We start from the raw sequence: 20,048 nt of genomic DNA on the forward strand, positions 1-20,048 counted from the left end.
ATGTTACAGATTTTCAAGAGTCGTACATACAGTATATTCGAGACCAGGATTTGCTAAACTTTTTTCATAAAGAACTAAAAAGCGCTCTTCATAATCAACTACAGAATATCTAGTGTAAGTCTTAAATTATGACCTTTTGGCTTCCCTTTTACGGCTTATGACCCATTAAATTTCTGAAATTTCACTATAGTATTTGGTATAAGTTTCAAAACTACCATTTATGACGCCTAAAACTTTGTTTTTTGCTCTTTCACAATATACAGTGAAAGTTTTAAATTATGGCCTCAAGGTCCCTTTGCTACTCACGGTGCCCCCCCTCCCTTTTGGCCCCTTTGCTGTTTGTAGCCCCCAATCGGCCGCCTTGGGGACTTTAGGGAGCCATAAGCTGCAAAGGAGCCTATGGGGGGCATCGTCAGTAGTAAAGAGGCAATGAGATCATAATTTGAAAATTACACTAAATATTCTGGAGGTTTTTGAGAAATCTTGTAGAAGGGAGCCACATACTTTTTTGTTTTCTCAAAGGGGCTGTATGAAAAAAAAGTTTGGGAAACCATGCTCTGGAACATAGTTTCTCAAAGAGCACATCAAAACAACTTTTTTTAATCTGGGAAAATAAATACATCCATTGGAATTGGTAGAAATGTGTCTTTACATATTTTCGGGTATAATTTATAATTCTATATATAACAGTGTTACAAACAAACCATTGTTATCAGCAACAGGGTGGTCATCAGCCTCGTCAAGCATATTAACCAGCGCGCCAAGATCTAGATGGTGTTTACTATACGGTTTGAAATGGTCTTCTTTAATGGTGAATTTGTTGTTACCGTGGAAATTGGTTCTTACCTGGAAGTCAGTCTCGCTCGATGGTTTGTTCTGCATCTGTGTGAGTTTTTGTGGTTTAATTTTTTTTATTTAATTTTAGTTACAAAAAAATCTAACAAACTTTCATAATTAAGTAAATACTTTTGTACAAGAGTTGATGTAGGATTCGTTTTTGTATGTTTTAATTATTGTATAGTGCATAATAATTAAAATGAGACGAGATAAAAGTTTGTATTAAAAAAAAATTTCACAAAATAATTTATCTATCACTATACATTTTTTCAATAATTATAGTCAATAAGTACCGACTATGTGAAGCTAAAATAAAAACAACTATATTATAAAAAATTTGTAGAGTTATATACTTGATGTATCACTTTAAAACTTAAAAAATTAACTTTTCAGCTAATAAACCAACACTAAAAATGTTTAACTTACAAAAGTCTACATTTGAAAAAAATATCAACAACTAACGACGGAATTGTTTTTAGGAAATGAAGGAGATGAACTAGTAGGGAATTGTTGAGGTGAGTTTTCGTAAATATTACAAATACTAGTTCAGTACTTTACTTATATTTATTATAATCATACTAACAACTGAATTATTCTTAGGAATGAAGGAGATGAACTAGTTGGAAATTGTTGAGGTGAGTTTTCGTAAATATTACAAATACTAGTTCAGTACTTTACTTATATTTATTATAATCATACTAACAACTGAATTATTCTTAGGAATGAAGGAGATGAACTAGTTGGAAATTGTTGAGGTGAGTTTTCGTAAATATTACAAATACTAGTTCAGTACTTTACTTATATTTATTATAATCATACTAACAACTGAATTATTTTTAGGAAATGAAGGAGAGAACTAGTTGGAAATTGTTGAGGAGAGTTTTCGTAAATATTACAAATGCTAGTTCAATAATTAACTTATGTTTATTTTAATTAAATCATACTAACAACTGAATTATTCTTAGGAAATGAAGGAGATGAACTAGTTGGAAATTGTTGAGGGGAGTTTTCGTAAATATTACAAATACTAGTTCAGTACTTTACTTATATTTATTATAATCATACTAACAACTGAATTATTCTTAGGAAATGAAGGAGATGAACTAGTTGGAAATTATTGAGGGGAGTTTTCGTAAATATTACAAATACTAGTTCAATATTTTACTTATATTTATTATAACTAAATCATACTAACAACTGAATTGTTTTTAGAAAATGAAGGAGATGAACTAATTGGAAATTGTTGAGTTGATTTCTCATGAATATTACAAATACTAGTTCAATAATTAACTTATATTTAATAAAATTAAATCATACTAACAACTGAATTGTTTTTAGGAAATTAAGGATATGAACTAGTTGGAAATTGTTGGGGAGAGTTCTCGTAAATATTACAAATGCTAGTTCAATATTTAACTTATATTTAATATAATTAAATCATACTAACAACTGAGCTATTTTTAGGAAATGAAGGAGATGAACTAGTGGGGAATTGTTGGGGTGAATTTTCGTAAATATTACAAATACTAGTTGGTTCGGTTGTTCTTCTAACTCTTCTGCTATTCACAGGTCGGATTGTTGTTGGTCTCTTCACTTGATCGTTTCTCAATTTATTCTCTGTAGAGTGAAAAATATATTCATCATCTTTTAATAATAAATTAAACCTCCAAACTACTATAAAATGCTTTACACTTAAATAGTATTTATTTTTTTTTATTGATTTACATTTTTATCAATCTTACTATTTTTACTACACCATGAAAAAACTTTTCATGTAAAATCCTAGTACTTAAAATTCTTATCATAGATAGATAGTATAAAATTAAATAATAAAAGTAATATTTAAGAAAATAGTTCTAAAAATTTGTAAAGCTGAAAGTTAAATAAATCTAATAAAAATCTTGCAATATTTTTATATGCTACCAATCAATCAAAGAAGTTCTGACAACATTATCAGTACTAACTGAGTTGTAACTACAAAAAGATTTTGTGATAGTTTTCTAAACTATTCGCCTTAAAGTTCAAGCAAACTTGAACTCCTTGTCAGTTTTAGCGTTTTAATACAGATTTAAGAATACAAGCAATGATACTAGTGAAGAATAAAATTCACTTTGATATTTAAAAATAACAAAAATATATTAGATATCTTAAGTTTAGATTTTTATATAATAAATTACTATATTTCTTAAAGCAGTAGACTAACTTAGTTTTTATTTTATACACATGAGTTTCATATATTAGTAGAAAATTAGGATTAAATAGTTAAGTAACTTTTTTAGTTTACTGTTTTTTAAATAAAGTATAAAAGCTTGACAAAAAACAAACCAAATTTTGCTAGGATTTCCATGATGTACTAAACATTTATTTAAAATCTAAATCAAGATGTTTTAACTGCTCACTTGCTATAAATGCTTTAAGTTTTGAATACATGCTGACAGAGTCAAAGAAAAAAAAAAAAAGTCTGTTTAAACAGCTGTAATAAGCATTAAAGCAAAGAAAAAAAACCAACTAAACAAAGAAAAACAAAATATTAATAGCACAAACTAGTTATAATGCGTTATCTTCTTTGTGTGCATTTAATACGTTTATTGCATTTTGCAAAACAATAAATTATTTGTCATCTTCGATTAAACGTACAATAATAATAAATAATATACAACGTAATATACAACGTAATATATGTGGTTATGTAAATACAGTTTTTATCAAGTTTTTGTAAAATCGTACCACTGTGACGTATAATAAGAATGACAAATAAACTTATTGATTAGCAAAATGAAATATACGTAATGATTGCATACAAAAGTTTTGTACAGCAATTTAAAGATCCTTACATGAATTAAATTTAATTTCTTTTTAATATCTACTTAGTTGCAAGTTTTTAAGACTTCCAACTCAACGAACACACATTAAATAACTTGAATATGATCGACAATATTATTTACTGAACAATTTACTATTTAGGCCATAGGGGGGGTCCAACATTTTTTTTTACAAAAATTAACTTTGGCTTTTATATGAAAGGATTAAGTACAAACTACAAGCCAGTTTTTATAGAATTCAAAAATATCATTTAACTTTTGAGATATTTAATTTTTTGGAAAAATTTTTCAATATAAACGTATGGACCGCAAATTTTTTGGGGTCAATTTTCTCGGAAATTTAAAAATTCACTAAAAATCTATCTCCTCCTTCATTTTTCAAGCAATCTTCTTCAAATTTTCAGGAAATGTTTCTTATAATAAAAGAAAAAAAAACATTACTTTAGAATTTTATTAATTAAAAAAAATAAAAATTTTATCACAAAAATTAAAAAAAAAAGTGTTTTTTTTTTCAAAAAAAATATATTTTTACAAAAAAAAATTTATTTCCAATGTAACGTTTTTTTGTTATTGTATAAAGATTAGACTGTGAAAGTTTGAAAAAGATTGCTTGAAAAATGTAGGAGGAGATAGATTATAAACGAAGTAGTCTTTTTTCGCTGTTTTAGTTTTCCCTTCCCATAGGGTACCTATTATGCGGCCCGACTTTGACTGGTCATATCTCAAAAAATAATTTGATTTTTTTAAAACGATAAAAAGCATCTTGAAGCTTAAAAAAAATTTTATAAAATAAGATCAACTTGTAATAAAAACATGGTTTACCCCCCCCCCCTATGGCCTTAATGATTATTGTTTTTGTATTATATACTTTTGAAATAGTCCAGCTAAACCTATACTAAAATGCTAAATCCCAAAAACTGCTTAAACTAATTTATTTCCTTTCACAGAAAAACTTTGTAGTACTAACTTACTAAAGTAAATATTTAATTCGAATTTTCGAAAACCTTATGTCATCACAAAACCATCTAATGAAATTTAAGATTAAGATATTGATTTTAAAATGTTTTAGTATTACCATAGTTTAAATATTTCTTCTCTTTTAGAGAGATAAAGGAGTTTTTTTTAATTTTTTTATAGAAATTTAGATTTTTATTCGAAATAGGTTTGTTAAAAACCTTTCTAAACTAGTTTGAGATGTATCAGAAATCATATATACTTTTCACTTATAACATAACTTCCAAAAGTTTATAAACACCATAAAGCCCATCTACGAACAAAACCCATAAAAGCATAAAAACTTCCCAAAAAATTGATACTTAGTTGGCAATGTATTTCTATAGTTTGGAAAACACTGATTTACAGGTGTATAATGTTTATACATTATTTTGTTTGAGAACTTAAATATTTAACATACAACGCTTAACTAACCTTACTGCTAAATTATAAGTGAGCAATATTAATACTAAAAATAACTACAAACAATTAGTAACCATTGATTTAAGTTCAACGTCAAAAAATATTTAAAGTCAAAAGCTGAAAAAAAATGATCTAACGCATAGGCATAATAAAATAGAATTTTGTTTGGAATCACCTATGGACAAAACCCATAGACGCATAAAAACTTCCCAAAGAAAATTGTCTATGTTGTTTTTAAATAGAGTTACCAAAAAATTATTTTTTGAGTTACTTTTAATATGTTTGGGTAAGTTGGGTTAGGGATAAGGGTATAAAAAAATTAAAAAGCTTTAAAGAAGTTTGTTAACTTAGCATTTATTAGGGGAAACACCTTAACTTTTCAATAGGACCCAAAGAAAATTTATACAAAGTGGGCAACATATTTGTTTAATTTGGAAAACACTGAATTACAGGTGTATAACGTTTATCTTTTATATAGTATTTTGTTTAAGGAACTTAATATTTAATATACAACGTTTTATTGAGTTTACTGCTGAATTATGAGTAAGTATTAATACTAGAAATAAATATATTACTAACGATTAGTAATCATTAATTTAAGTTCAACATTAAAAAAAAATTAAAGTTAAAAGCTGTAAAAAAGTTCCAACGCATAGACCTAACACAATGGAATGTTGTTTGAAATTTTTGTGATTTTCATTTTGAAAAACTTTCAAGTTTTTAGTTAATGAATAATGCATAAGCGAGTGATAGAGTTTGAAATATTTTCAATACTGTCTAGTCTAATAACGTTTTAATATTTGAAAATATAAGTTTAATAAAAAATTGTCATCTTAAAATGAAACATTTTTATAAAATTAAATAAGTTTTTAATGATGAGTTTTATTATATGTATTTTTTTAATCTAATTTTTATAGTTACCTAGTTTACTATAAATTTAGTTTTTTTGATCAATGTCTAAACACCAATAATCGAAACAATAGAACTTTATAAACATCTTTTTGTGCCAAGGCGTAGTAATATGTATAAAAAGTTAATCAACAACTGATTTAAATTGGTTTTTAAATTAAATTTAAATATATTAATTTATACCTAACGCACCTACCAAATTTAAAAAACTATTCAATAAAGTATAAAATTATGCTAGGTGCTTTTTAAAATTTAAAAACTTGGTAAAAAAAATCTAAATGACTTTATGTTCAAACAGATCCAATAAATTATTTGTGAACTTTTAAAGTTAAAAATATTCACTGCATTTTTTATGAAAATAGAAAAATAATGAAGGCAAAGAAAATGTTTGCATATCATAGTTATATAAAGCTGTGTATTTTTGGGTTAAAAATTTAATTGTGCAAGTGTTTTTATGCAACTTTTAAATGTTTGCGGTTTTTAGCAGACTTTACAAAATATGAGCTAATTGTGAAGCCATAAAAATTTCCTCTAAATTTTTTATATCAATTTAAAATGTTTTACATAGTAAGCATAAGTTTTCAGCTTAACTATTTGTGAACTAATATGATTAAATAAAAATATAAAATTTTCTTTAATGCTAGTAAACTTAAAATACAGAAAAAAAAAGCACGATTAATCAATTGTTTAGTGCAAATACGCAATTTAATAGTTGTATAGTCATTACCCCCTCAGGCATTTTGATAGTTTCAAAAACTCTAAATGTTTCTAAATTGATGCTTTAATAATTGATAATTATTATAAATACGCCCTGCAGTTGTAGATACTTCAAACCTTATTTGTTTAATACAAACTTTCCTACATTCAATTTTTCTTAAATGACTTTTATCAAGTCTCCAAAACTCAAATATTGGAACTAGGCTTTCTAATAACTAAACAAACTCATTAAAAAATAAATGACTTTAAAATGAGAAAAGTTTTGTTTTGGTAAATGAATGTTTTGGTATTGCTACATACTCAATTTAGTCTTTTGCTTTATAATTGCTTAGCACGAATAACATATTTGAATAAATAAGGTATTACACTCAAAAAAGTTATTCTGATAAACATCAAATGTTTTAAATCTTTTATCTTTTATATAGATTAATTGTTAAAGTAATGTTAAATAAAACAAAATTTACTTGGAGATATATCGATGATTATAAATCCTTCATCGTCTTTGTCGCTATCAATTTCAGATAATGTGAACATTGTAGATGAAGTATCATCTAACTGTGAATAAATTATTAAAGTCATAAACGACATAAATGTCAAAATTTATTACTATTGAAATAGTTTTACAAAACCAGCTGTTTAAAATGTGGTCATAAATAGTTTTGTTTACTATGAAAGGAGTATACTATAAAAATTTATGTTTGTAGTAAAATTCAAACTAAATAGCAAGACATTAAAATTAAAAGTTGGTTATTTTGAATTTGGTTTATTACGATGACTTATTTTAGTATTCCTATATAAAAATAATACAACTTAATTTATACCTCTATCTACTTTTAGATTTGAAACTAAAAACAAATTTTCAAAATATACTCTTAGATATTACCAGAAAAAACATTTTAATTTAACAAAATATCTGATTTTTTACTTTTACATACAAATATAAAATAAAAATTTATAATAATTTCAAACAAATAGGCATTAGGATCATAGTTTATGAGAAAGTAAAAGAAATACAAACAAAAATAAGATAACAATGCTATTACAGGAAATAGAGAACTATTCGATAATAAATGTAGAAAAACATAAATTAAAATCAATCATAAGATTAATTAAGAGATAAATTTGACACCAAACATGATACAATTTCTCATTAAAAGTTTCAAAACAAAATCAAAGTATTTAATTTTAAGATTTTCAATAACAAAATGACATGAAATTAATTATGTTGTATAAATAAAAACATTAAAACAAAAAAAAATTACGTAATATTGTAAGAAAGTAAAAATAGTTTCATTTTGTTGCCAATGAAGTATTAAAACAAAAACAAATAATATGCTTATATATTTAGATAGTAAGATAACCCGTGATTAAAATTCACGTGCTGAGAGAGGTTACTGTAGTTAATATTTGAAAGGTTACTGTAGCTCATTTGTAAAAAGGTCTATCTAAGTTTAAAACTACATTTTTATTTTGATTTAAATTTATTTGGATTAACTACTTTCTGGCTGTTAAAATTGCAATTTATTCCAAGAAGTTCTAAAATTATGTAATCAATAAAAATTTATGTGTTTACAAGCTATTGAATTTACAAATTACAATTTACAATTTTAATTGTTATCAATAAGTTTATTTATTTATGGATAAAAAATAAAGATAAAAAACTTACAAAATAGGGTTGATTATCATATAGAAAAACACGAACTAAAATACATTAAACTTAACTTTAGTGATAAACTTGACACTGTTTTTCACCAAGTTGAAAATACTTAGTACAAGTAACTAAAATTTTGTTTAGCAGAAAGCAAAGTAACATGATTTCGAACACTTTTAGACGTCATTAACTTAATTAACTACGTAAAACAGAATTAAAAATGTGTTTTGTCGTTTAATTGGTAGTAATTTAGGTTTAATTGAGTTTGTTGGTACACTTTAACCTCTATACATAGAAAAACCTTAAGTAAAACAATTAAGGCGAATTCGAACTCAATTACAAGTGACTGAGTTTTTTTTTCATGTTAAAATGTTTTATAAAAGTCAACTCTATACATATAAGAAAACACGATTAAAACCAAAAGTCGAGGATAAAACATTAAAAACTTCTACAAACTGTTTTTGTTGTTAAACTAATACCCAACTGAAGAAAAGATTAGTTGCCGTAGTTATTAAGAAATAACTACATTGTAAAATTCATGTAAAAAATATCAACTAGTTTATAAGGCTTGTAATAAGAAATGCTAGATACAAATAAGCTAAAACGTGATGTAAATATGTAGTTGGTAGACATTTAATTAGATTAATTTTTTCTTATCATATCATGCTGGTTTTTGTATTTTTATTTTTGCTATATATTGTTGTGGGTAATATAGATTTTATTTTCACTCAAATCTTAAATCAAGTATAGAAATATTTTAAATAATTTAGTTGTTGTACAACTTTTTGAGGAAAAATTAAAATTAAATTATGTGGTTGTGTACAATGAATAAATCATACTTTTTCATTATGTTTGAAACTAAAATATATTGCATAAAAACCACAAAACTAAAAGAAGTATATTAAACAAAATAATTTAGAACTTTATAAATATAAATTAATATAATTTACATCTACAAAATATGTAGTTGTTAGACATTTAACATTTTTTTTATCATACCATGCTGGTTTTTGTATTTTTATTTTTGCTATATAATACTGAATGCAATATAGTTTTTATTTGGACTCAAATCTTAATTCAAGCATATAAATACTTTAAATAATTTAGTTGTTGTACAACTTTTAGAGGAAAAAATGTAAATTAAATTATGTGGTTATGTAAAGGTAATTAAATGCAGCTTTTTCTATATTGCGTTTTAAATTGATTTACCATAATATTTAAAGAAGTATATTTTAAAAAAAATTTAGTAGAATCTGTTTGATATTAAATGAAAGTAAAATAATAAAATAAAGTTTAACTTTTTACCATAATTTACATATTCTAATAAGTTCGTGTTACTTGTCAGAAAATTTTAAAACATTACATAAACTATTGGCTTTCTTAATAGCTTGACTATCTAAGTTTTACTTCAAATACATATTATTTATATATTTTTTAAGTTACTGTTTTAACTCAAAAGTTACAATTAATTAAAGAACTGCAAAACAATTTTAAATCAAGTTGCTATTAATAAAATAGATCTATGTATCTGAATTAATTAGTAATAATGATAATCAAAATAATAATATATGAAAGTTTTTATAATTATACAAATAATTACAGCTATATATTAACTTTTATAAGTTAAATTATAAGTTATAAGTTATTAAGATTTCACAATTACTTTATAATCATAATAGTCATACACTTATTAAAAAATGCAACTCAATGTTAGTAGTCCAATTTTAATATCTTTAAACAAAAACAACTGAAACATAGTTTACTTAACTATTAGAAAAAATATTCGAAAATAAACATTAAATAAAGTAGCTAATCGGACGTAAGTGCTACAATAAATTTTTATGTAATCAAGTACTTAACAAATTACTATCAAAAAAAGGAATTACCTTAGGTGAAGGTTGCATTAAAGCTCTCGGATCTGAGTTGTTACTCGATACAGGGCTGCTGTAGTTTTTGCTTCTCCGAGGTACACCAATTGGGTTTGCTGTGGAAGTGTATGTTATTCAAAATAAGGACAAAATTTAAAAAATTAAGTAGATATGGCTAGTAGAAGTTTATTTTTAAAAATAAAATTACTTGTACGTTGAATTAGTTCACAAACTATAGTCTTTGCTAAAAGGGAGATCAAATGTAAACTTTTAATAACTAAAATATACTTAAAGTTATAAATAAAATAAACATACTAAAATTAACCAAAAATTAGTTAATTTATCATTATTAATCTTAAATTTATAGGTACACTACAAAAACAACTCACAATGGCTCTGTTTATAAGTGATTGTCTTCAATATAAAAGGATGGTTGAAAAAGTCTTTGAAAGATATTCTTCTTTTGGAGTTCTTTTGTAAAAGTCCCATCAGTAAGTCTTTCAATGGAGCACTCGCGTTTGGGGGTATCCTATGAATGATATTAATAAATCATTTGAGGTTTTATTTCAAGTTATCCAAAATAAAGTACTAAAAAACAATACGCAGTGGATGGCTACAACCAAAATAACAGTATAATAAAAAAAAAGTTTTTAAGGTGAAAGAAAATTTGCTGAGAAAATCACTAGTTGGTTAAATGTATTTGTACATATACAATTGTAATTATGAAATATATTTTTTTAGTTATTGGTACCAAAGTATTTTTAAAACTCACATCGGTTTCAGAATTTCGGCTCCATAAATATTTTTTAGTTCTAATGGGGTAAGTGCCTGTAATACGATTATAATAAATTATAAAGTAAAATGTATGTGACAATTTAAATTATGTAGAAATAATATTAATAATATTACAGTTTCAACTTTAATGAATAATGATTTAATACAATCCAGTAAAAGAGTTGAATAACTTTACTTATTTTTTTATTTAAATGCAGACTTGTAACGTGGTATTAGTATGTATAAATAATCATGTCAAGTATAAGCAACTAAAAATGATAATAAAATGTATTTTTTAAATTCTTTTTATCAAAATTCTATGGAAAAATGTTAATAATTTATTAAAAATATTCTTATTAGTATTCTAATAGAGGATTTTTTTTAAATATCAGTTTTACAGTAAGTATGGTGTTATTAAAAAATAATTATAGCAGCAAAAGTTAAAACTTTATTAATAAACTATACTCACACAAAACAAGGGTTTTCTGTACAAACACCAGTAAATTATAGTACAAATATTTTATATTGATAGTTAAATTTCTTTATTTTAATTCATTTTTACTCACACAAAATGGTGGTTTCCTGTACAAACACTGGTAAATTATGGTTCCAAGACTCCAAAGATCAGCTTTCGCATCGTACTTCTCTGCTAATATAACTTCAGGTGCCTTTAAATTGTTGTTATATGTCAGAAACAGTAAATAAAATAGTCAGTAAGTTTTAGCATCATTTTAAACTATTCTAAAAATAAAGTTTCTGAACAAACTTCTTTACATTTTATCTTACAAGTTGTAAGTTGTTTTGTAAGTTGTTATTAAAGAATAAAAATTTTACTTAAACTTTTTATTAAGTTTCAAGCTTTATTTTGATTAGTCGAATGAGAGTTTATTCATCAAACTCTTTTTAACTTAAAAATAAATAAATAAAACAACTAGGTAAAAACTTATCATGTAAAGTAGAGAGTGGTAAATGGTATTGACAAAATATATAATAAACTGAAAAAATAATTAAAAAAACAAATACAAACCATATATAATGGAGAACCACATAGAGTTTGAGCCATGGTATGTGGACCTAGGAACCTTGCAAATCCAAAATCAGCTGTATAAAGTGAAGTACTTTTTTAAGAATATAAGAAGAACAAAAATTTAATTTAAAAAGTTTTAAATTTGTACAACTCGATTTACAAATCCTTAAACTTATTAGAAAATATTTTAAAACCTTGCAAATCCAAATAAATTGTACAAATTTTAGGAGCTGTATATATATAGTCCACAAATAAAAAATGCTGATGTCATTGGAACACTTATTTAATTGTTATTTTAAAAAAACAATGAATTAAAAAATATACACTGTATTAAGTTTGGAGTAACTTTGTAATCATAACAATAAGACTACTATATATCTAAATACTTCTGTTTGGTTCAGTTATTCGTATAATTGCACTTAACAAACTAAGTAAAACTACGTACACATACGATCTTAAAACATAAAGTTAATTTTTTTTATTGACTCATTATACAATTTCTCACCAATTTTGAAACTGATCCCTTGATGAGCACTTGTTAACTAAAATACCTCCCAATACATTCAACAAAATATTCAATAAATATACAAGTTTAAATGAAAAATTAATTATTATCTCACCAATTTTGAAAGTAATATTTCTATGTGAGCACTTGTTAACTGAGAGACCTCCCAATATACACAAGAAAATATTCAACAAAAATATACATTTACCACAAAACATCTTATAATTTTATCATATCTTATAATCTCTCACCAATTTTAAAAGTTATGTCTCTCGGTGAGCACTTGTTCACACTCATACCCCTCGAAACATCCAACAAAATATTCTGGGGTTTTAGATCCCTGTGAACTATCTTCTTCTCATGCAAGCACTCCATCGCGGATGACATCTGCCGCAAGAAGATCCGAACTGTGTCCTCGCTCAGGGAGCCTTTTTCTGTTTTGAAAAACTAACATAACCAAAGGAATAAAAGTATTTTCATAAAAATGGAGAGGTGATTAAGTTTGCAGGTGTAAGTAGTTAGAATTTTTTAAATGCTTTTTTTAATGAAATATAAAAACATAGAGCCTTAAAGTTCACAACCAATTTTTCTCCTCTCATAAGGAACCTATTTCACTTTCCAATTTTAATGAGTTTACTTCAAAAAATAAATTGAAAGTTTGAATTATGTAAATAGAAACTTGGAGTTTAGCTTAATTTAAGAGCATAGGGGGGTTAAGGAAGAAAACACTTTTTTTTTCGAAAATTGATCTTATTTTATATAGTTTTTATTAAGCTACAAAATGCTTTTTACAGATTATAAAAATTCAAAATAATTTATGAGTTATAGCCGGTCAAAATCGGAGGCAACAATAGGTTCCTATGGGAGGCGCAAACTGAAAAATCAAAAATTAAAAATTTTATATAAAAAATAAACAACAAAACATTCTTTTTGTTCTTTTGTTATAAAATTTTTATTCTTTATTTTTTTTAAATTCTTTCTGACAGAATATTCTAAATATATCAAGGAACATTTCCTGAAGGTTTGAGGTAGTTGTCTCAAAAAACGTAGGAGAAGATATATATTTAGTGAAATAGTCTATTTTTATATTAGTATATTTCATCTTGTAGCTTAGTAAAAACTATATAAAATAACATAAAAAATTTATAAAAAAGTGTTTTACCTATGCCCTTAAACTGTAAAAAAAAATTATTAAGTGATTACTTCTCCCCCATGGCCTTAACTAATAGGAGCTTCCCATACAAACGCTTTGAATAAAATAATCTATAACTTTAACACAACATAATCAAAGTTAAACATATTAACAAAATGAAAATAATTTGCTAAAGTTTTTTCAAAGTTCTTACAAAAATATTCAGTGTTGTATTTTATTGAGGCAATTAACAGAAAAGCCAATAAAATTTTTTGTGGTGATGATATTAAAACTTAGTGGTTTTATAAAAACAAAATTGCTAATGATGTTTAAAGTTGAAAATATTTTACATAACAGAAACAGTTATTTACGACTGTTTTAACAAAATAAGTCTTAACTGTTGTTGCAGTTTTCAACTTTTATTTAGATTAAAATATAATTAATTTTATTAATCTATTAACTGTAGTAAAGTAGCTTTTATAAAGTTTTCACTTCTGTAAATTATAAACAGCACTTTGTTGGATATATTTGTTGGATAAAAATTTCATTGAAAAAAAAATTAACTGTATAAATTTCAAAATATTATTAACTATATAATATCAAAAATTGAAATTTGTTTTTGAACTTTTAAAATAATACCAACTTATTTAGTATTTGTTTAACATAAAAAGTCAACTAAGGTTATAGTGGTTTCAAGGACTGTTTGTGGTTTTATTAAAACAAATACAAATAGTAGTTTATCATTTAGTACGTGAGATAATGATGTTTTTTATAACAATAGTCAAGCAGTCTTATAAAAAAATAATTAAATAAAAATGCTACTTTGAATATGAGCTAATTGTTAAAACTTTAAAATAAACTTACAAACAAGTTATAGTTAATATTTTTCAAATTTTGTAACAAATTTCAACTAAGTAACTTTAAAGAAACTTACTTAAAAGACTGGCCATGCAATGTTTATTTTATATTTAGAAGTATTTTAAGATATTCAACTTTTTTTAACATTAAATAAAACAAACTAACCACGAAGATATTCTGATAAGTCTCCACCGTTGCAATACTGTAAAATTATCAATTAATTAAACTATTTGTATATAACAACGACAGTTATTACTACTTATTGAAAAAAAAACATTTAGTGTTTTGGTTAAAATATTTAACACCTTATTAAGTCAAAATTGTTAAACTTTAAAAACATTCTATCTAATAGGGAATGAAATATTGAGAAAATAATTATTTCACTTTTTAATCCTGTTTGACTGATCAATTTAAATGAAAAATTTGATATGAAATGTATAAAAACAGTAATGAAATAAGATTAAGCAGCAAAACTTACTTCCATAATGAGGTAGATGAACTTTGTTTTTTCCTGTGTAAATTTGTATTTGTTTGCAATATGCTTTATTTAGATATAAGACTTTGCTATGTATAACTAAAATAAAAAGAATTATAAATTTTAGATGCTTATTCAAAGAAAAAAAAACTTTAAAAAAATTAAAAAATCAGTAATAAGTAAATAATAAGTAGGTGAACATTTAATCTTTTTACAAATAAATTCAACCTAATAAAACATAAAGTTTAATTTACTGTGTAAGTGTTGAAACAGGATTGATGCCTTATTTTTCAACTTATTTTAACAAGATGTGTATCACATGACTTTTAAAGATTAAAATAAACAAATTTTTCAGATCAGTTTATTTCAAGTTTTACTAAACTGTTGTTGTAAGTTGACAGTTAAACTTTACACATAAAAACAAACTAACTTTACAATCCAGAAGTTGTACAATGTTTTTGTGCTTGAATTCCTGAAATACAATAAAGATAGAGAAAATACAAAAATTTTATATGTGAGAAAACTTAATTTCACATAAATTATAAAAGTAAAGCTTAAATGCTTACTTGAATTCTGTTTATTGCAACTTATTATTAATAAATACTTGTAGTCTTTTCATAATCTACAATACTTTTTTTTTTTGAAAGGTTATACTAAAAATTAAAATAACTAGTCTTAATACAAAAAAAAAAAGAGAAACACTCATCATTCGAAGTTTTTTTTAAATAATTTACAGAATGTATAAAGTACAATATGTTCTTAAACTTTAATCTCCTAACCTTGAGAATTTTAATTTCTTTCTGGGGAATAGCACGACAGTTAGATCCCGACATTTTTGTCATGTTTATTGCTTTTATTGCAACTTTCAGTTCATGGTTCTGTCAGTTTTTATTAATACTTTATTATACATTGTAAGAAAACTAAAACAAATAAACTGTAGAACACAACCTGAAAACAAAAATATTTTGATTTCGATTATTAAAAGAATGCTTTGATAAAAATTTTTTAATTAACTTTTAAAAACTAATTATTAAACCAAAATAATTACATAATCTTACTATGTGTAAATACTTAAATCTTTATAAGAAACATTATTCTCACAAACTTTGACATTTGGATAATATAGTCTGTTAACAACAGCAGCTCTCAAACTAAGTGGCAACTTTGGAAAGCAACTAATTCTATATGAGAAATAGATCCTACATCTTAATTTTGCTCTAAGTTGGTAAACTATTGTTTACAACCAATAAAACTAACAATAAAAAATCTATTACTTTAACTATAAGCAACAATACTAAAACGCAATAAATAAGATTAAGTTGAAAATTTCCTTATAATAGATATGACATTACAACTTGTTTTTTTTTTATTAAGGATTTAAAATCAAAACTTTAATTAGAGCTTATAAGCAAAACAGCAGAACATATTTGTTTTAAAAAGGTCCAGGATAAGGTAAGTACTTAATTTATAACATTTTACTTTAAAGAATAATAAATGTATGCAGAATTACAAATAAAACAATGTTTATCTCTATAGCATAAATAAAGTCATAGGAAAAGAAAATAAAATTTAATCAAAGTTTGAAAAAATATTTATTGTTACTAAATTTCATGCAAATAAACTTTGTTTAAACTTTTGTACTTTTTGTCCCAAAAATTATATGTATAAATACTATTACCCTTTAAAGGAGTTACTGTTTTAAATTTTTTTTTCAAACTATTTAAGAATAAAAAACAAAAATAAAATAAGTTAATTTTATTTTAATTTGAACCATATATTAAAATTAATTTCAAAAAAACAAAAACCAAACTAACAGTTTTGTGCCTTCCAGTGTAAACAATGGCAAAAGCACCATGACCCAGCTGGTCTGACATCGAAAACTCGTAATCACCTATTGGCTCCATCGTACATGTATGGGAGTTCACTATAGGTCACTAACGGGAGTTTACTATAGGTTGGTTGCAATTCACAGTGAAATGTTTTATGCTTTAAGCAAGTGGCTTGAAGTAGATAGTAATGAGTTGTAAAAGCTAAAATTTAACATAGCTGAAAATATTTTAAGTTTATTGTTAATTTTTTACTGTTTTAATTTGATAGTTCTTTACTGCAGACATCCAACACTAAAAATTAAAAATAAACATAATTTTTAAACATTATAAATTCACACAGCTGTAACTAATTAAATTTCTTTATAAAATATTGAATTTTCTCATTTTGTTCTTCTCATTTTCTTTTTTTTTATAACTGTTACTCCCTTTGCTCTTAACTATGTAAGAATTGATGCCACAGGGGGGTAAACACTCTTTTTAGAAAAATTAACTTTAAGTTTATATGAAAGCTTTAAGTACAAATTATAAGCCAGTTTTTATTAAACTCAAAATATCATTTAACTTTTGAAATATTTTATTTTTTGTAAAAAGTTTCCAATACAAACTTTTAGACCGCAAACTTTTTAGGATGAATACCTCATAAATTTTAAAATTTACTAAAAATCTATTTCCTCCCTAATTTTTCAAGCAATCTTCTTTAAATATTCAGGAAATGTTCCTTATATTTTAAAAGAAAAAAAATTACTCATGAATTTAAACAATTCATAAAAATAAAAATTTATCACAAAAATAAAAAATAAAGTTTTTTTTTTTGTTAACTTTTTACTAAAATTCTTTAAAGTCTTAATTAACGTTTTTTGTTACTGAACAAAGATTATACTGTGAAAGTTTGAAGAAGATTGGTTGAAAAATGTAGGAGATATAATTTAAATAAAACAGTCTTTTTTTGTTGTTTAAGGTTTCCCTTCCCATAGGGAATCTATTGTGCGCCCTGACTTTGACTGGTCATATCTCAAAGAATAATTTGAATTTTTTAAAACAATAAAAAGCATCTTGAAGCTTAAAAATATTTCTTAAAAAATAAGATCAACTTGTAAAAAACATGGCTTGCCCCCCATATGGCCTTAATTCTTATGAATTAAAAAATATATGTTATTGCAAAAAAACCTTATACCAATCTGTCAATTTTCTTTTATAATAAGTCTGTTAAACCATAACATTTATATAAAAAATATATTGTTATTTTACACCTTTACATTTAAAATTATACTCAGACATATAAACAAAATTTGTTATGAATAATATAATAAAATTTTAAAACTATCTATACATATATATTTAAGAACCACTCTGCTTTTTAACAGCTATCGAGGCCATAAGTGGGTAAATAACCTTTTTTAGATATTGATCACATTTAACAATATTTAAGTTAGCTAGCAGTTACTGGTTTCCCTTTTTTGAAATTCAAATTAGTCCCTTGAAAAGTAAGGGTAAAAGTCTGTTGAGTTTGATAGGTTTGTTATGAAAGGGCCAAGTTAAAAGGGAAAACAAAAGAAAACTCAATTATAAATAATTTAATCCTACAATTCTAAGCAGTTGTATTCAAACTTTATCACTATAATCTTAACTTGCTAATGAACAACCACATTGTAGGGAGTTTTTAAAAACTAAAGTAATTTGTTAAATAAAATAATGTTTTGGTCATATATAAAAGCTTAGAATTAACTTTAAAATTTTTACAATACAACTTTATATTACAAAGTTATCACTCTCTAAAAACTTGCGGTTAAATTTCTTTAAAAACAAAAGAGAAAATAGACTTTTAGATTTTTTTTTAGTTCTTATAAAATTATAAATGAAAAATTTCTTCTCCATACATTTGTGTAACAAACACTTTACTAAAATTATTTTCTCTCAAAAATTCTCTATCAAAAGGTTCTTTATAAGCATAAAATTTGAAATTTAAAATCAGAGTTAATTTCAATCTTTGATAAAAAAAAACTTGGAACCCATTATGCATAACAAAATATTAAGTTATCATTTGTACATAAAAAAGCTTGTTAACATAGAATATTAACATGGGTGTCACTTGTTGAAGCAAAAAACTAATTTTAGTGTCAAATGTTACTTACAAACATTTTTTTTTAATTTTTAAACAAAGAGGAGTTTTTCTTTGAATGCTACTTTTTATAAAATACATTTAAGATGATGACAAAAAATAAGTCTTCTCAAACTTTACAAAGTCTAAAATAAATTTCAAACTTCTCACAAAGTTTTCTGACCTGAAACTAAAATAATACAGCTTGCTTAAAGAGCAAAAGAATAACATGAGAACAAATTTTAGAGAAAAAACTATAATTATATAAAATTAATGTTTTTAGGTTTTCCAACTATCCAAAAAGAAAACTTTTTTTTTATTAATTTAAGTAAATTTAAAACAAATTAAGTGTTAAGAAAAAAATTGATCACTGATCAAAATAATTTGCTAGTTTGAGAACACAGATAATTTATTGTCACAGAACATTATATTTATGATGTATTATAGATACTTTATCTACAAATTAATTAAAGCTGTTTACACATTGGTCATAAAAATAATAACAACTTTTTGTCAAAAAACTTAAAATCAAGCAGATTTAATCTGTAAAGCATATTTTAATTTACAAAAACTGGTTAAATAAAAATATGTAATGAATTGTTTTGTGTTTATAAGGATAAATTTTGTTATGAACAGATATTTTTAATCTGATGATGGTGAAGACACTGAAGTTCAAAAGAAATCATTGAAACACTTGTAAGCTTTTTATAACTTTAAGCTTAAAAAACTATGTTTCATGCGGTATCTTATATCATAACAATAGTCTCTGACACTTTAACCATAAAATGAACTTGTACTTTCAAAAAATAAAATCTATGTCATTCATATTATTTGAAAACTCAAATTTTTAATTATGAGCAATAGTTATTTACTGGTAATTAAATTAATTTCAATGTTTTTTTTGTGTATTAGTATTTGCTTTATCATCTTATAGATTTACGCTTTAGATAAATCACATTAATATTGTAATTGTTTCTTATATCCCAGTTGATATAATTTATTTAACTCATTACAACCTGTAAGTTAAGTAGAATTTGAGAACCCAACAGATAATTTAAAAAAATTTCAAACATCAGTTTAAAGTTTTTAAAGCTTTTAGAATTTTAATTGTAACATTATAATTACTATAT

General features: G+C 24.2%; 1 protein-coding gene across 1 annotated transcript in view; it reads right to left on the reverse strand.

Annotated features, from left to right (window-relative positions):
- LOC145849955 (uncharacterized) overlaps window positions 1–17,032 on the reverse strand; it is a 34,844-nt gene extending 17,812 nt beyond the window's left edge. The window contains exons 1-14 of the mRNA XM_082955086.1: window positions 16,806–17,032; window positions 15,771–15,869; window positions 15,422–15,463; window positions 14,995–15,027; window positions 14,682–14,718; window positions 12,778–12,960; window positions 12,022–12,095; window positions 11,561–11,662; window positions 10,993–11,048; window positions 10,610–10,749; window positions 10,239–10,336; window positions 7,166–7,256; window positions 2,285–2,454; window positions 705–882 (exon numbers count right to left, since the gene is read on the reverse strand). Coding sequence (XP_082811212.1) covers window positions 705–882; window positions 2,285–2,454; window positions 7,166–7,256; window positions 10,239–10,336; window positions 10,610–10,749; window positions 10,993–11,048; window positions 11,561–11,662; window positions 12,022–12,095; window positions 12,778–12,960; window positions 14,682–14,718; window positions 14,995–15,027; window positions 15,422–15,463; window positions 15,771–15,869; window positions 16,806–16,895 — 1,393 coding nt within the window. The 5' untranslated portion in view covers window positions 16,896–17,032. The remainder of the gene's footprint in view (window positions 1–704; window positions 883–2,284; window positions 2,455–7,165; window positions 7,257–10,238; window positions 10,337–10,609; window positions 10,750–10,992; window positions 11,049–11,560; window positions 11,663–12,021; window positions 12,096–12,777; window positions 12,961–14,681; window positions 14,719–14,994; window positions 15,028–15,421; window positions 15,464–15,770; window positions 15,870–16,805) is intronic.
- Between the last annotated feature and the right edge of the window lie 3,016 nt (window positions 17,033–20,048).

The sequence above is a fragment of the Thalia democratica genome, chromosome 1 (assembly GCF_965202585.1).
Source record: "Thalia democratica chromosome 1, ktThaDemo2.hap1.1, whole genome shotgun sequence".
Classification (NCBI taxonomy): Eukaryota; Metazoa; Chordata; class Thaliacea; order Salpida; family Salpidae; genus Thalia; species Thalia democratica.